General features: G+C 49.0%; 1 protein-coding gene and 1 pseudogene across 1 annotated transcript; one reads left to right on the forward strand and one right to left on the reverse strand.

The window, feature by feature from the left end:
- Positions 1–1671: 1671 nt before the first annotated feature.
- LOC128124017 (OTU domain-containing protein 5-like) lies at positions 1672–4121 on the reverse strand (annotated as a pseudogene).
- Positions 4122–4563: 442 nt separating this feature from the next.
- Positions 4564–5972, forward strand: LOC128125483 (alpha-enolase-like). Its single transcript, XM_052762932.1, has one exon. It carries the CDS (start codon positions 4832–4834, stop codon positions 5963–5965), a length of 1134 nt encoding a protein of 377 aa, XP_052618892.1. The 5' UTR covers positions 4564–4831; the 3' UTR covers positions 5966–5972.
- The last annotated feature ends 12492 nt before the right edge of the window (positions 5973–18464 follow it).

The following is an 18464-nucleotide window of genomic DNA, read 5'->3' on the forward strand; positions in this document are numbered from 1 at the left end:
CTGGTCTACAAAGCGAGTTCCAGGAAAGGCGCAAAGCTACACAGAGAAACCCTGTCTCGAAAAACCAAAAAAAAAAAAAAAAAAAAAAAAAAAAAAGTCCTGTTTGGCTCCCTTTACCTTTATGAAGCACCATTTCCCATGTGCCACATCTGTCTCCCTCTACCCAGAGGCAGTCCTTTGTCCCTCCTGGGTAAATTCCCCATTTCCCTTGTCCCCTTCCCCTTCTCCTCCATCCTCTATCTCCTTTACCTAGCCCATTCTAACACAGACCTCCGCTTTTTCTCTTCTGAAGAATGACACCTGCAAGGTCATTTGTTGCTGTTTTCTGTCTGAGTCAGAAAGCAGCCACTTTAACTTTTCTTCTCCACTTAATGAAGGATCTCTCTGTGAAAACAGGTGTTTGGGTGTAGTTTGTGCCTAATCTGGGGTCCGGGAGGGAATCCCCACTGTGAGAGCTTCCCTTCAGTTTTATCATGCTAAGGACATTACAGATGTAGGATCTTGTTAACATCAGTAGGGCATGGTGCTCCATCTGCCAAGGCTGCTCCCATCCTCTAAACTCAAATCTTGGGGAGCAGCCATGATCTCCAAAGAGACCCCCACCCCAAGACTGCAAACAGACGAGTGGCCGTGGAAGCCCCAGGGATGTGGCAAGTTCAGGGTCTCACTGTCCAAAGCCAGTCTGCCGCCTGCAACGCCGCCACCTTCCTCTGGCTCCATCTTTGGCCCCTCCAAGGAGCTGGAGGCCAGAAGACAGCAGAAATCCATCTCTTTGCCTCCATGCCTCATGGTCAGCCTGCCTGTCTCTAAACCAGAGATGCCATCCACACAGAGCCAGCGTCGCCATGGGCATTGTTTTTGATTTGCTGATTTTATAAGATAAAAGTGCATCTTATGTGTTTTGTTTGTTTGTTTGTTTGTTTGTTGAGACAGAGTTTCTCTGTGTCCTGGAACTCACTCTGTAGATCAGGCTGGGCTCAAACTCACAGAGATCCACCTGCCTCTGCCTCCTGAGTGCTGAGATTAAAGATGTACATACACTACCACCTGGCAAAATTACATTTTAATAAAGAAAAATTTAACATGGAAGGTTCAGATTCTTTTTTTTTTTTTTTTTTTTTTTTTTGGTTTTTCGAGACAGGGTTTCTCTGTGTAGCTTTGTGCCTTTTCCTGGAACTCACTTGGTAGCCCAGGCTGGCCTCGAACTCACAGAGATCCGCCTGGCTCTGCCTCCCGAGTGCTGGGATTAAAGGCGTGCGCCACCACCGCCCGGCTGAAGGTTCAGATTCTTGAGGTACTAGGAAGGAAAATTTCCCACGTCCACTGTCACTGTTGTGGGGGAGGGGCGACAAGTTTCTCTGATCGGTAAGGAAGGGCGAGCAGAAGACTCCCTTTGTCTGTGTGTCTCTCTCTTCGGGGCTGCCTGGCTGCCAGATGGCCCATCTCTGCGTGCCCCTCACCTACCCTCGGCACCCTTTCCAGAGTCCCCTGTGGAATGCTGAGACGGTGCTGTGCAGGGCCAATAGGGCACATCAGCTGGCAGAGACTGTTGGTGGCAGGGAAGAGATGGATGGGTGGGCCAGCCAGAGGGAAGTGGTGAAGAGGAAACAAAAGAGGGAAGCCAAGAGGGAAGAAAGCCAAAGAACGTAGGGTGGCATCAAAGGGCAGGAGTCAGGGATCAGACGACAGTGCCCAGTCCCCGGTCTCCAGCAACTCTTGTCTGGGGGGGGGGGGCTCTCTGTGCACTTGGTTTTTCTTCATACTGTCTAGGTATTCCTGTTGGGACACTGCCAGTACCCACTGATGCTAGGATCTCATCACCATCCCAATTATTCAGACCTGCAGGGGCAGAGGGGGACATCCACTGGATGAGGACCAGGCACTCCAGAACAGGGTAGCCGGACATAAAAGGAGGGGTGGCCTGGTCAGCTCCTGCCCAGAACTGACGGCTTGTACCTGGTGCGCAGAGTGGAGGAGGTTGCAAGAGCTAACACCGTGCCTGGGGAGGGGGCTTTAATGCCTAGCTCCACATGCAGTTCGGGGTGCTCAGGTGATAACCTGACTTCATTGTGGTGGGGACCGACTAGTCCATTCCTCCAGGCCACTGGAGGCTGCTGCTGCTGCTGCGGCTGAACTGCGTGTGGTACGGGCTTTCTGGGGCTTGTTTCTCCTGATCCCTCAGCCACTGCAGGTAGGATTCTCAAGCCTCCTGCTCTTCTATGGCCTCTTTTGTGGCCTCTCAGTCTATGGCTCATTTCTTGTCTTCCAATATTTGCTGTTCAACCCATGATTACTCTGATGTCTCTATGGCATTCTTCATCTGGGATTGCTCGGCAAACCCTGGTTTAAATGATGGCAGGTCTAGCCCTACACCAATAGTAGCCTTGTTAGGATTCACCACTGAATTGTAGTTGATATTCTGGTGGTAGCTGACACAGATGGGTTCATCTTCATTTTGATGGATCCCATGGAATGAATGTGTTGCTAGATTCCACTACAGAAATTCCTGTGCTATACTGATACATCTTCACAGGACAGTTGACCATCTCTGCCATAGCCTCATCTCAGTTGTTTTTCCGATTCCGATTGATATAGGTGGTGAAGTCTTTTGTGACCTGGTTGGAGAAATAGTCAGCAATCCTCATTGGATAGTCCATGCAACGCTTTTACACAACCTCATGCATGTCCTCCAGCTACAGCCCAGAATAGACAGGTGCTCTCCTTCATCTGCTTGAGGATGAAGCCTTTCTTGTCCTGCAAGGCCTTTTTAAACCAGTGTTCCTTTTGCTTGACCGTGGCAGGGTCCATGGCCTCCCTTCGTGCCGCAGCAGCTTCATATTCGCCTTCACTGTTGTAGCCTGCTCCGACCTCTTCACACTCGAGACCGTCCCCAGCCAACCGCACCAACGCCGGGAGCTTGACACCGACACCTGCTGTGTCCTGGCCTGGAGCAGCAGCTGCCCACGCGCACGGCACCACCCACGCCCGCCACCACCCCTGCCTCGCATACCCGCGCTGTTGGTGCACCAGGAGCAGCATCAGGACCGCTGCGGGGGACGTCAGGGCCTCCACAGGAAGTGGGGAAGCCTGCTGTGGCCGAGGGCCCGCCACTGCACCAAGAGGCACAGCTAGTGCTCAGTGATGAAGAGCGGCCCCCTCGTTGCCAGAGCCACAGTTCTGCTTCGGGGAAGCGTCTCCTAGTATCAGAAGCAGCCAGGGAAGGCGGCACCTCCCATAGGATGAGGACAGGGCTTCTCATGCTAAGAAATGCAGAGTGAGCGTAGCGGGGAATCTCTTCATATCCGAGGATGGCAGGAAGGACCTCCTGCCCAGCTGTGATTTCTTCAGCATCACGCCTCTCGTGTCAAGCACAGTTTTCCCATCAGTACCAAGGCAGGGAGGCCTTTTACACTGGAAAAGAACATTCCAGATGCAGACTTTCTCAACAGCAGAGAACACCCATGGGAAACAGACCCCCGATGAGTGCAGTGAATGCAGCAAGTCCTTTAGCCATAAGCACAGACTTGCTCCGCACCAGAATCCACACACAGGTGAGGACACGTGAACGCAGTGAGTGTGTGTTAAACAAAGCTGTTACCTTCGTCAACCCCAGATTAGCCACACCGGGGCAAAACTTCACAGATGTGGTGAGTGTGGGAAATGCTTCAGCTGCAAAATTACACTTGTTTGGCATCAGAGAGAGCATGCTGGAGAGGAGCATATAAATGCACTACTGTGGGAAGTCCTGCAGCCAAAATTCTGCCCTTATTGCACACCAGAGTCCACACTGGTAGAAGCTGTTTGGGTGTGTTTTGGCCGCAGATCCATCTTCCATCTGTGTCATAGAATTCACACAGGAGAAAGACTTATGTGTGGGTGCAGCAAACTTCACCTACAAGTCCAGCCTCCTCAAATACCAGAGGAACCACATTAGTGTAGTCAGACTTTTTTTGTCAGGACCACTGGCTCCCCAATGATGACAAGAGACTTATTTTTAATTATGAAGGCTCAGCTGACAGCTTAGGCTTGTTTCTAACTAGATCTTATAACTTCAATTAACTCCTTTCTATTAATTTAGTTTCTGCCTCATGGCTTTATTACCTCATCTTTGTGGCGCCCATCCTGCTTGTTCTGTGGCCCCTGGCATCACTGCCACCTTCTTCCCAGTGTCTTCTCTGCCCAGAAATCCTGCCTAGCTACTGGCCATTCAGCTTTTTATTAAACCAATCAGAGTGACACATCTTCACAGTGTACGAAAAGATTATTCCACAACACACCAGAGTGTGGGATATTTGTACACTGTGTGAAGATATATTGCTGTGATTGGTGTAATAAAAAACTGAATGACCAATAGGTAGGCAGGAGGTATAGGCGGGGTTTCTGGGCAGAGAGGAGGAGGAGGAGGAGGAGGAGGAGGAGGAATCTAGGGGTGTGATAGAGACGAAAGGAGACACAGAGGAAGCAGGGTGGGCATACGTGACAGCACGTAGATGAATAGAAATGGATTAATTGAAGTTCTAAGAGCTAGTTAAAAACAAGTCTAAGCTGAGAGCAGCTCGGGAACAGGGTCGTGTGCACGTCTCTCCAAAACGCTCTCCAGGGTGTTTGCAGAAACATCTGTTCGTTTCCTGCACAGCAACCTGGCTGCAAGAAACAAACCATGTCTATTCTCAAGATCCATGCCCGAGAGATCTTTGACTCCCGTGGGAACCCCACTGTTGAGGTTGACCTCTGCACCTCAAAAGGTCTCTTCTGAGCTGTCGTGCCCAGTGGTGCCTCCACAGGCATCTATGAGGCCCTAGAACTCTGTGACAATGATAAGACTCGCTACATGGGGAAGGGTGTCTCAAAGACTGTTGAGCACATCAATAAAACTATTGTACCTGCTCTGGTTAGCAAGAAACTGAGTGTTGTGGAACAAGAGAAGATCGACAAACTGATGATTGAGATGGATGGCACTGAAAATAAATCCAAATTTGGTGCAAACGCCATCCTGGGAGTGTCCCTGGCTGTCTGCAAAGCTGGTGCCACAGAAAAGGGAGTGCCCCTTTACCGGCACATCGCTGACTTGGCTGGCAACCCTGAAGTCATCCTGCCGGTTCCCGCTTTCAATGGGATCAACGGCGGTTCTCATGCTGGCAACAAGCTGGCCGTGCAGGAGTTCGTGATCCTCCCTGTGGGGGCGTCCAGTTTCCGGGAAGCCATGTGCATTGGGGCAGAGGTTTATCACAACCTGAAGAATGTCATCAAGGAGAAATACGGGAAGGATGCCACCAATGTGGGTGATGAGGGCGGGTTTGCACCCAACATCCTGGAGAACAAAGAAGCCCTGGAGCTGCTGAAGAACGCAATTGGAAAGGCCGGCTACACCGACCAGGTTGTCATCGGCATGGACGTGGCTGCCTCTGAGTTCTTCCGGTCTGGCAAGTATGACCTGGACTTCAAATCTCCTGATGATGCCAGCAGGTACATCACGCCCGACCAGCTGGCTGACCTGTATAAGTCCTTCATCCAGGACTATCCAGTGGTGTCCATCGAAGACCCCTTCGACCAGGATGACTGGGAGGCCTGGAAGAAGTTCACAGCCAGTGCAGGCATCCAGGTGGCTGGGGATGACCTCACAGTAACCATCCCTAAGAGGATTGCCAAGGCTGTGAGTGAGAAGTCCTGCAAAAGCCTCCTGCTCAAAGTGAACCAGATTGGCTCTGTGACCAAGTCTCTGCAGGCATGTAAGCTGGCCCAGTCCAATGGTTGGGGCATCATGGTGTCCCATCACTCTGGGGAGACTGAGGATACTTTCATCGCTGACCTGGTGGTGGGACTCTGCACTGGGCAGATCAAGACTGGTGCCCCATGCCGATCTGAGTGCCTGGCCAAGTACAATCAGATCGTTAGAATCGAGGAAGAGCTGGGCTGCAAGACCAAGTTTGCCGGCAGGTGCTTCAGGAACCCCCTGGCCAAGTAAAGTGTGTGTGGAGCCACCGGCTGCTTCGACCCTGTCCCTGATGTCAACGAGGCGGCTCAAAGCTGGCCCAGCGCCTGTCCCTCCCATGCCGCCGCTTCCTTAGACGTCCTTAGACAGCCACACCTGACCACCTGGAGCCTGCTGGAAACCCCGGCCTTGTAATCATGTGATTGGTCTGAATCATTGTTTCTGTCACCTCACTTCCAAGCTAAGTGTCTGAAGCCCAGTGTAATCTTTAGGGTGGCCGCAGGTAAGATCCCTGCCCCAGCAGTTCTACATGCAAAATAAAAGTCTCAGTGACCCATAAAAAAAAAACCAAGCCTAAGCTAAAGCCAAGCTTTCATAATTAATAAGTCTCTGTGTCATCATTTGTGAGCTGGCAGCCCAAAGAAAATTCCTGCTACACCAGAGGAAAGCTTTAATCCAATGGCTTTTCATTCTTTGGTACCACAAAGTCCAAAGAGAAATGCCTTAGAGTGCAGAGAGTGTGTTGTCTGCTTGGTCAACCTAGTGACTGGTGGCAGAAAAGCGCCAAAAGTGGCCTTGGTGAAGGAGCTGTCAGCAACAAGTCGGTGCTTGCATCTGGGCATCTGCCCTGGAGATAGACATTCCGGGGGGTGCTGGGTACATGGGAAGCTCCAGGAGCTTGGTAACCTGGCTTGAGGAGTATCACTTCCAGTACCTGTGGCTGAAGCCATCTTACCCCGGGAACCTGGCAGGTGTCAGGTGACCACGTGATAAGGGGGAGGTCTACCTGTGTGCTGTACCCCTTCCCCAGAGGAAATCACAAGTGTAATGAAACCATCAGCGTCTGCTTTAACTGCTTTCACATTGGCTGTGTTTCATAGAGTCAGGGGCAGTAAATCTGGGAGTCTCTGTTACATGCACTTCTAGAAATGCTCTAGTTACTTGCTTATGGATGAGGGTCTATTAATATTCTCAACCTCCCAAATTTAATTTCTCTGTAGTCAGGGTCACCAAAAAAGCAAGTATTTCTTTCTAGATTTCCAAGGTTATTTAGGCTGTTCTACATGTGTGTTCCCCATGTGGCCCTGGCTACATAGTCAAGTGAGGTTGTTATGGTCCAGGTATGTGCCTTGGGACTCAGCCTTTCTGTTCACTAGTCTCTGATTCTGTGCAAGCAAGAACACATTCACCAAACTTCCTGGCTTTTCAAGGGGAACAGGTGTAGTGAGAGATTCCACAGTACATTGAATCTGGCTTGAATTCAGGAGTGCTAGCACCTAGGTTTTGAACTACCTTTTATTTAAAGTCATTACTGTTACTGTTTGTTTAAGGTCAGTGATTCTTTTTTTTTGGTGGGGGAGATTCAAGACAGGGTTTCTCTGTGTAGTCCTGGCTGTCCTGGAACTTGTTCTGTAGACCAGGCTGGCCTCGAACTCACAGAGATCTGCCTCACTCTACCTCCTGAAGTGCTAGGATTAAAGGCATGCACCACCATGCCTGCTAAAACTAGTGATTATTATCTGAGTTCTTCCTGAAGGAATTTCAGAGCTTTTGGAAAACTTGGTAAGGAGACGGCCTGGCAGCACGCCAGGAGGTCTCACAGCTGAGTATTGCTCAGGTAGTGGTTTCTTCAAACAACTTCAGATAAGGGGTTTTGGTATTACTAAAGGTGTGAATTGTGGAACAATAAAGGGACTTTTGGGGAAGCAACAGGCAGTCAGTTCACCAGAAATTGGCTCACCCTGCTGCTTTTGCTAAGCATGAAATTACATTCTGAAGTTACCCCTTTTCTTTGATGAACCTGTGCAAAGCAGAACACTGACAGTAGGAGATCCAGATTTTTGTATTGGGCCATTATTTTATTTTTCAAGACAGGGTTTCTCCAGAAGTCCTGGCTGTCCTGGAACTCGCAGAGATCTGCCAGTCTCTGCCTCCAGAGTTCTGGGATTTAGGACATGTGCCACCATTGCCTTGTGTAGACTTTCAAGATGGGCAATTAAATGCACACACACACACACACACACACACACACACACACACACACACACTCCACATACAAGAAAGTCTACAATGTGAACAATTTCAGTATAAATCCTCACCAAAACCAACAGTCACCTGCTGTGGGATGTCTTTCTGTATGCTGTGAATATGTGTTACTCTGATTGGTTGATAAATAAAGATGTATTGGCCTATGGCAGGGAAGGATGATGCCAGGTGGGGAAATCCAAGAGAGATAGTGGGAGAAGAAAGGAGAGGAGAGAGACACCAGCCTGCCACCCAAGGAACAACATGCCAGCAGATCGGTAAGCCACAGAACATGTGACAAAATATAGATTAATAGAAATGGGTTAATTTTAAGTTATAAGAGCTAGTTAGCAAGAAGCCTGCCGTATGCCATGCAATTGGTAATTAATAAAAGCCTCTGAGTAATTATTTTATAAGTGGCTGTGGGACTGCAGGCTGGGCGGGACCAGAGAAACTTTCCAACTACACTCACTTCCAAATTTTCCTCGTTCCTGTTTACAATTCTCTGTCCATATCTGATTCCTATGACCAAGCATTGGTTTACTGTCTTCCTAACACAGTAGTCCTCCAATCATTGCTTCCATTTTCTGGAGTTTTACCTAACTTCATCAATGTGCTCTGTGATAAGTTTTAAACCCCCAGTTGCTGGGTATCTGCCACTACTGATGTATTAAGCCAATCAAGCCGAATTAATAAACCAGGGTTAATGAACAGAGCAAAACAATCCTGGGTAACCTTTGGAAAGGCAGGGGAAGAGTCACATGGCAAATATGGCTACTGGGCCTTAAGAAACCTGTAGGCATGGTCTTGAGCAGCCCCAGGGAGGGGTGGGGGTCTGGAGTGGGAGGGAAGCTCTAGGGGAGGGGGTGCTGTTTGGTGGGCTTTGAGGGGGTGGGCCTGGGGAGAAAGGTGGGCTTCCACCAGAATATTCCAGACTCCTTGGGTATAGGGGCACTGGTTCAAGTCTGGGTACTTCCTGTGGGCATGGGGCGGCATAGGGAAGGGGAAGTCAGGGCTCAGTGGGCTCACATTCAGCAAGGGGTATGAGTGGAGGAGCATCTGATTAACTGTCATCCTGGAGAACTCAGGCACTGGTTTCTTGAGGAGGCAGAGTGTTGTGCCCAAAGTCCAATGTTGTGCCAAAGTCGCCAAAAGACCACCAAGAGACCAAACCTGATGCAAAAACATAGTCTTTACTATGAGTTAACTCAGGCTTCTCCATCCAACTGACACAGCAGTAAAGCAGGAGAGACCTCGAGCAGCATTGGGTGAGGGCTTTTATAGTGGTTAGATAAGGGGAACTTGGGGGATTCCAAAATTGCATAGTTACAGACCTGGGATTGGCTTAAACCCTGGTTAGGGGTATCTGGACTGAGCTGATTGGCTATTTTGGGTCTAGGGGAGTTGCAACATTTTAATCTCAGCAGAAGGACATCTGGAGTTGCTTGTCCATTTCTGATTGGCCTTTCCTTGTGGGGGAGGTGTACATGGTTCTCTCTGTAACTAGGGCTAAGGTCAGGGGCAGTTGTGTGTGGGGGGGCATCCTGCTCAGGTCTTTTTGCTATGGCTGCAGTTCTGTATGGAGAAGGTAGGTTGCTAGGAAAAACAGATTACTAACACCTGCCTTATGTGCAGGGTTAGCCATGGGGAAAGTGACGTGGCTGCCAGAAAGAATGAAATGGAGATGTGCCTGGTTGTACAGAAGAGGCAAGGGCAAATGAGCCAGACGGAAGAGCAGATATGCCCTTGAGTCTGGAGGGGTGGTACCAGCACTGATGTTCTGGGAGCTTGGGGAAATGGCACACCAAATCAAGGGATGATGTGTCCCAGGAGTACAGGAGCCATCACATCTTCTGTTTCCCTGGAGGTTGAGGTGCATCCATCCTGTAAAGGTGTCAGTAAGAGTTAAGAGATGATGGAGCCTTTAATGAGTGAGGACATGGGTGAAATCAACCTGTCAGTACTTACCCGGTTGGCATCCTTGGAGCTGGTATAGGGGCTGCCATATCTGGAGGGCCCCCTGTGGACTGGCCTTGGCACAAGTCTGGCAGGAGGGGTGCACCTGTGCAGGAACCTGCAGGTGTCTGTAAAACAACTGGAACAGACTTATATCTTGGTGTCATAGCAAAAGGGCTAAGAATCCTTAAGAAATTTAAGGACCTCTAAACACTGTTTGTGGTCAGGGCTCTACCAGTCTATCAAAACTGCATTTATAAACCAGTTTATCCTGTGAATGAGGCACACCTGTCTGTACTTTTAACAGGAAACTTACTAAAGAGCTATCAAGGTGCTTGGAGCCTTGGGGTTGGGGGAGAGTTGTAAAACTGGCAAGTCTGTTGGTATCCTGGTCATGAGATACCATCAGATCCGAGAGGATAAGTAAATAAGCAGAAGCGAAACAGTCTTCCAGCCACCCAGGCAGCAATCCCGAGTCTTTCCGTGGTCTTTGGGGGACACAAGCCCCAGAAGCAATATTTACCTTTAGCTAGCTGTCAAGCTCAGAAGATGATAGATGTTTTTCTGTGGAGTAGAAATGTGGAGAGCTCGACCTACCTGTCTCAGCAGGGTGGACAATCGATCCCCATTGCTCTTCTTAATCACAGTCTAGACAGGTCTCAGCAGCAGTCCAAGGTGCAAAGCAGCTTTCTCTGTGTGGCTGGCCTTGTCACACCCGAAGCTAGTCTCCAGGTGGAAGTTCTTCTGCGGCCATCCGTCTTCTTAGAGGAGATACAGGATGCTGCCAGGAGAGACACATCTCTCTATCATAAAAAGCTTTTGTATTAAATACCATATTCTCATATTTCTAAAGGTGTTTGAGGATCAGGGGAACAAAATCCATAAGGTACATCTAAGTTAGACAAATGTTGTTTTGGCTTAATTTTGAGAGCATATATAAGCTAAATCTGGACATACAGTGTTGCTCAAATTGCTAAATGGTCTTTTTAATAAAAAACACAGAGCCAGATATTGGGGTAAATGCTGAAAGATCAGAGAGACAAAGGAACAATCCACTGCCACATCTCACCTCACCAACTCCATGAATCCTCTGACTGAATGCCTCTGAGTCCTCAGCTGAAAGCTCTCCAGCTGAAAAGCTTTAGTTCCTGTCTCCTCACGCCTTTTATACCTCCCTCTGCCCAGCCATACCACTTCCTTCTTAGTGCTGGGATTACAGGCCTGGGTGCTTCCCAAGCAAAGGCATGAGATCTCAAGTGCTGGAATTAAAGATATGTGCCATCACTGCCTGGCTCTGTTTCTCTCCTAGACTGAGTCAATCTCATGCAGTCTAGGGTGACTTTGAACCCAAAGATCCAGATGGAGCTCTGTCTCCTGAGTGCTAGAATTAAAGGTGTGTGCCACCACTGCCTGGCTTCTATGTTTAATCTAGTGACTTGTTCTGTTCTCTGATCTTCAGACAGATTTTATTAGGGTACACAATATATCACAATACAGTTTTCCCAATTAGTAACAGCTTACCAATGATAGTAAAAGCAAGAAGATTCAGTTTCTAGTTTTTAGCTGTGGTCCTAAGATATATAAAGCAAAACCAAGTTTTAATATTGTAAACAATTTAGTTTTAATATCAATGGCTTATTTTTAGGTCACCAAGTCTGGCTGCCAGCAAGATTCATCCCTGTACATGGATGTAGAGGTCCAGCTTTAATATTTCAGTAAACCAGCATCATGCCTGCCTTGTGGTCATCTCCACTACGTCAGATCACGTGGTGCTAATCTGGAGTTACAAGTTTACAGATTTCATGACATCAGATTCAGCAAAGCCCAGAGGCAGATCCCAAGCCTGGGCAGCAACCTGTAATCATCATCTGAGCTATAACCAAGACACACAGGACATGCAAAGCCAGACAGCCGAGACAAGTTAAAACAAGCATGTGTGGCCACACATTTATACATTTCCACCCACACACAGAAAGTAGACAAAATTTTTAACAGAAACAAAACTTTTAACAGAAAGACATTCAAACCTTTCCTGGGAAACAGTGTCAGATGACCAACTTAAAATAAAAGACATTTCCTGGCCGTAATGGCTCCCACCAGGTCAAGCAGACCACTGCCCCAAGAAGATGCCACAGAGGGAAACTGAGGAACAGTGTGCCAGCATATGCTGTCCCATTGAGTAAGCCAGAACAGCAAGTTGAGAATTTTGGAAAAAAAGATGTTTAGGAGAGAGGAAGATGTGGCAGAGCATATTGAAGGAGAACAGATTTAAGGGCATAGTGGGCAGTTAGAATTTTAAGACAGTATGGGGTCGGGGAAAGAGCACAGAAACTGGGAATCTAAGGGGGCAGTTGGCAGAGGGGCAAGAGTCATGTGGAGAACACAGCCAGCTGTGACCCATCCCGCGGGCCAGGTTATTCGAGGGTCTCGAGGAGGGTCCACCTATAAACCAAAGGGGGGAGAGGGAAAGGAGACCAGGCGCATAGAGAAGACAGAGTCAGTCTGAGTCACGTCAAGGTCTCGTTTATTGACTGGGTATTGAGGTTTATAAGCAGGGCTTCAGGCAGGGAGGGGGAGCAGGGGAAGCAGAGAGAGAAGAATGAAAAATTCCTAAGGAAGGGTGAGGTCGCTTTGGTCCCAGGCCCCTGCAGCTAACTGATTAGCACGTACTACAGGAAGTTGTACAGCCCGAGGTTAGGCCAGGAACTTCCTGCTTTCGTAAGGTTTGATAAAGTAAGGAAGGTCACACAAAGTTCAAGACACAGCTGTCCGGGGTCGGCCCCCAACAGTTCCCCCTCCTTTCTCAAAAATGGACTAAGTCCATGTGATCAGGGTGGCTAGGGTCCGAGAGGGCCCCTGTCTTAGGCTACACAGGGGGCTTCCCACGCTCGGCAGCGTGCCATGTTGAGCCGGTCTCGACGACCTCTGTACGCTGTTGTCTCCGGCGTGGGCCCTGTACTATTCCCGTCATTGGGTACCCTCTAGCAGGACCGTGGGGACGTTAGGGCCTTAGGACACTGAATCTGAGTCCTTGATGGGGCTCCTGGCCGGCCTCCTCGGAATCTACTCTGTGATAATGAATCGAGATGTGTTGTGGTAAGGCTGAATCAATCTGATTTTTGATAAACCGAGTCAACCGCTGAAAGGCCCAGGGTCCAAAGGTAATGAGAAGGAGAAAGACAATTAAGGGGGCTAGGATGGTAGGTAGCAAGGTGGAGAGCCAGGGGGACCCTTGCAGCCAAGTTTCAAACCACCCGTGCTGATTTTCAAACTCCCTTTTTCTTTGAGCCAGCCTTTCCCTTAATTTTTCCATCGATTCCCTGACAAGACCGGTATGGTCGGCATAAAAGCAGCATTCTTCCTTCAAGGCAGCACATAGGCCACCTTCCCTCAGGAACAACAGATCCAGGCCCCTTCTATTTTGCAGCACTACCTCTGATAGTGAAGTAAGTGACTTCTCAAGGGCGGAAATAGATCTTTCTATTGCCTCCAGATCGGTGGTCATGGCCATCTGTAACTGCATCAAGTGATTATTTTGTACAAGGGCGGTGGTCCCTGTACCAATTCCCGCAGCAATGCCTCCAACACCCAACAAGAGGGCTATGGTCAATGACACAGGTTCTCGAGTGTATCTACTCCTTTGCTCAAAGAATTCCATAACCGAGCTTTCCTCATGATAGGTGACACGAGGCCACAACTGAACCAGTACACAGAATTCATGGGAACCATTAAATATCTGGGCAGACACACAGGGGGTTAACCCAGTGTTACAGGCCCAGTAGGACCCATTGGGTGCCTCAAGATAATATCCTCCTTTATAGGGTGTCGAGGTTTCATTACAGAGATACCTATGGGTCGATGGGACATTGCCCAAACAGGAACCTTGTCCAGAAACCTCAGAGAGTGTCAGTCTATGAGGCTTAGTCCGACACCTACTGCTCGGGGAAGTGAGGTTGCTGGCAGCAGACTGGAAGGCAATTCCCTCATAGTAAGGAGGGCTGGAGGTAAGGAAAAGCCAGCAGTCCAAGGTCTTATCTGGGCTTGTGACATTTAGGGCCATATAAGCTCCCTGTACTAAACTGAACAACCTGCTGTCTGTATTTTGCAGAATAACAGGGGAAGTACTATGCAGGGAAGGGGTGGAAGCGCTACCAGGTGTGGGTCCTGGCGTGATCGCTCCTTTGGCTAGGGCCGGGATTTTGCTTTGAGAATCGGGGCGGACCGGATTGGGGACAATGGAGACGGCACTAACGGGTTCAATTTTCAGTAGTATCTTAAAGGTGACCCCTTTATCCTTGCCATCAAGACGCCATCTAAGTCCCCATGTCTTTCCCGAAGTCCAGCCCGTATTGGACTTGCCCTGCGCAGTAAAAGTGATATTGAGGGGCAGCGACAACCCAGGGGCCTGGGGCTTCTACATCGCTGAAGAATAGCAGGGGCGGCCAGAGGGCTTTAAGTAGCCCCTGGTGACTGTAATAAGGTCCCAGGAGGAGGACGGGTGCCAGTAAGCTGTATCGGTAGTCTCACAGCCCCATTGAGCGCAAAAGAATTCCTCATAACCCCCGCATCTGGCCGCCACAGCCCGACTTCTACCGTCTTTGGGGCAAACGTAAAAATCGGATTGGGCCAACCGGCACCGAGCAGTGGGGCTAACACACCCGGGGGCGGTCATGGTGGCAGGGTTTGTACCATGGAATGTTCCACAAGGGCTCGTCCAAGTAACGGAGCCCCTGTTGGATCCAGGGAAGGTTTTGCAGTCAGAATAATTATTTATCTTGGTCCCGTTTAGGGCACTCAACTCTATGGTGGGGATATCCCAAGAGTCGAGCCCTGCGGCCAGCTGGCAGAAATCGGGGGTAAGAGATGGCCACCATGAAAAGGGGGCATGATTGGCAGCCGTCTGCCAGACCGTTTCCCCAGTTTGTGAGATGACCTGCCAAGTGAGTTTCTTAATAGCGTGGGGACTGGCCCGGGCCATAGATATGGCAGGCAAAATTAAAAGAAAAGGAATAGCATAGAGACGGGTTTTCCGGATACCGGGACGCGCCGGAAGAGCGATGAGGGCACTCATGGTTCTTTTCCTTCCTCAAGCCACGGGGCACCTGCAAAAGAAAGAATCCATGTCTCAGGGCTAATTCCTGGACCCAAAGTTATTATTTACTGCTGTGGGGCATTTCCTGCAGAGTACGGTTTGATTAACCTTGCTGGCAACCAGCGGGCCCCGTTTTCCTTGGAGTCATAGATGCATGCGGACCCTTTTCCCCAGATTAATACTGGGTCCGGGCCGCCCCATTTTCCAGTGATGGGATCTTTCCAAAGGACCTGGGCGTGTCCCTGGCTGGTCTCTGGGTGCCAGTGCCGTTCGGCTGCAGATTTTCCTGAGCCATCCAAAGTTAAGAAGTTTAACACAAAGAGGGCATGGGCAAGCAACATCTTTTGGTTTCCCTTGATAGGGAACAAGGTTTCCTGTGAACTGAGTTTATTAATGGTATTTTTTAGGGTTTGGTGAGCCTGTTCCACAATGCCTTGTCCCTGGGGGTTATAGGGTATTCCAGTAACATGCTTTATTCCTAATTGCAAGCAGAATTGTTTAAACCTATTGCTGGTGTACCCCGGGCCATTATCAGTTTTAATGCATTTTGGCTGTCCCTGCACAGTGAAGACATGTAGCATATGATTGATGACATCCTTAGTAGCCTCCCCGCTGTGAGCGGAGGCACTGATAAACCCGCTGAAGGTATCGATGGTGACATGTACATATTTTAATTTTCCAAAGGAAGTGACATGGGTGACATCCATCTGCCAAATCTGTCCTGGAACAAGCCCCCTAGGATTTACCCCATAATGGGGCTCGGGTAAAAATATCAGGCAATTCTTACAGCTTTTGACAATTTCCCTAGCCTGTTCTCTAGTGAGTGAGTACCTTTGTCTCAAGGTCTGGGCATTAAGGTGGTGCAATCGGTGGGCCTCGTGGGCGGCCACAATCTGGTCTTGTTCTAGAAGCAAAATCAGGGGGGTCTGTGTAGCGGCGTCCGCAAGTTCGTTCCCCAGTGCTAGGGGTCCGGGCAGGCCAGTGTGGGCACAAATGTGGCCAATAAAAAAGGGGAGTGACCTCTGACGGATCAGCTTTTGTATCTTTGAGAACATTTTGAAGGTTGGAGTGTGGGGCTGGATCACTGGCACCATTTCTAAAACTTGCAAAACTCCCACCACATATCAGCTGTCCGAATATAAGTTAAGGGGATGTGCCTCAAATGCTTCAAACACTGCCAGGGCGGCATAAAGCTCCACCAATTGGGCCGAGTTAAAGGGTGTTTTCATTACTCTTTTTTGCTGGTTATAGACATAGGCAGCCTGGCCATTCTTTGACTCATCTATAAACACCGTGCAGGCATTGGAGATTGGCTTTAGCTTTGTATTTTTAAGAAAAAGAAAAGGGGTAAAAGAAAAATACTGTAACAACTTATCACTAGGCATCTGGGTATCAAATTTTCCTGTATAGGAGCAAGCAAGTGTAGCCCATTCCGGGTGATGAATGGACAGCCATTCCAGGTTTTCTTTATCATATGGGATAATTGTAACATCAGGCTCCTTCCCAAAATATCTAGTGGAGGTTCTTATCCCCAACATCACCAATTGGCACACTAACAGGGGATATAAAGGAAGGACTTTCCTTTTAGCAACCGGGAGGTGTACCCAAAGCAAGGGTACAGACTCTTGCCACAACAGGCCAGTAGGGGCAAACTCGGTGGAGAAGATCACTAAATGCAGGGGTAAGGCAGGAGAGAAAAACCCAATGTGTTGCCGGGTGATGGCTAATTCTACTTTATCAAGTACCCTTTCTGCCTCCGCGGTGAGGTGTCGGGGAGAGAGGGGGTCGGGATCTCCTTTAAGGATATCCTCGAGAGGACGTATGTCCCCTTTTGTCATTTTGAGGTAAGGCCGTAGCCATTGGATGTCCCCCAAAAGCTTTTGAAAATCATTGAGGCAGAGCAAGGCATCTCTTCTGATCTGAATCTTTTGAGTATAGAGAAGCTCAGGGTGAAGTTCAAACCCCAGGAACAGAAAAGGAAATTGTATTTGAATTTTCTCCGGGGCGATATGAAACCCTCTATCTTGTAAGGCCCGTACCAAGTTTTGCGCTACTAGATGTGTCCTTTCCACTGTCTCAGCAGCGATCAACAAATCATCCATATAGTGGATAATATAGGCCTCAGGAAACTGTATTCTAATTGGGTCAATGGACTGGGCCACATATTTCTGACAAAGAGTGGGTGAATTGGCCATTCCTTGGGGCAGAACCTTCCACTGAAAGCATGGATTTGGTCCAATCTGATTAGTAATAGGAATAGAAAAGGCAAATCTTTTACAATCAGCAGTATGAAGGGGAATAGAAAAAAAGCAATCTTTAATATCAATAACTATTTTGGCGTATCCCCTGGGGATGGCTACAGGCGAGGGTAGCCCTGGTTGCAGCGCCCCCATGGGCATCATGGTTTTATTAACTTCTCTAAGATCCTGTAATAATCTCCATTTACCAGTCCTTTTTTTAATGACAAAGATAGGAGTATTCCAATGGGGAGGTGGAGGGTTCGAGGTGCCCTTGGTCTAACTGTTCCTGCACTAACTGAAGGGCAGCCTGGACCTTCTCCTGAGGCAAGGACCACTGGTCTATCCACACCGGGTCATCTGACTTCCATGTTATTTTGTCGGCGTGGCGTGCAGGGAGAGCAGTGGTCTTTAGGAAAAAAGGTCTGTAGAACCCGCGCCTAGTCCTCTTCTATCCAATTTTGGCTTGACCATAATAGGTTGTGTGGGTCCTTGCTCGCGCCTCCCCAGACCTTTTCCTGGTAAGAAGCCTGTTTTTAACATCATTTGGGTCACTTTGTCATTGGGACTCATCATGATGACCCCATCTGAGTCATAATGTCACGGCCCCACAGATTGACTGGCAGTCCCTTAACTACAAAAGGTTTCACGGTCCCTGAGTTCCCCTCGGGATCCTCCCATTGCAATATTTTTGAACTTTGAAGGGTATTTTGTGTCTGTCCTATCCCTTTCAAATGGGTGGCTGTGGGCTCCAAAGGCCACTTGGCGGGCCAGTGTCCTCTCGAGATAACAGTAGCATCAGCACCAGAATCCAGAAGGCCAAGGAAGGGTTTCCCATCTAACAAAAGTTTTAGAGTGGGTCGGCTTTCAGTCAGTTGCTGCACCCAGAATACATCAGAGGAGCCAGGATGGGAGGAGCCACGGGAGTGATTGTTACATTGAAATTTCCCGGTTAATGGGAGTGGTAGGGCCTGAGCTATTCGTTGGCCCATGGGGATAGTGACTGGGCCTCGAGAGGCTGAAGCCAGGAACTTTATTTCTCCATGGTAGTCACCATCGACTATGGATGGGGTGATTGTGAGCCCCTGTATTGAACTGGAAGCTTGGCCGATAACAAGGAAGAACATGCCGGGTGGGGGAGGACCAAAAACCCCGGTTTCTATCACTACTGTTCCTTCTTCTGGATTTACAATCCAGGTGGCGGAGGAACAGAGGTCCAGTC

The sequence above is a fragment of the Peromyscus californicus genome, unplaced genomic scaffold (genome assembly GCF_007827085.1).
Source record: "Peromyscus californicus insignis strain IS unplaced genomic scaffold, ASM782708v3 Scaffold_4__1_contigs__length_199733344, whole genome shotgun sequence".
Lineage (NCBI taxonomy): Eukaryota > Metazoa > Chordata > Mammalia > Rodentia > Cricetidae > Peromyscus > Peromyscus californicus.

What these genes read in the sequence shown, in the direction of transcription:
- LOC128125483 (XM_052762932.1), top strand. Translation starts at nt 4,832, where the DNA reads ATGGGGAAGGGTGTCTCAAAGACTGTTGAGCACATCAATAAAACTATT.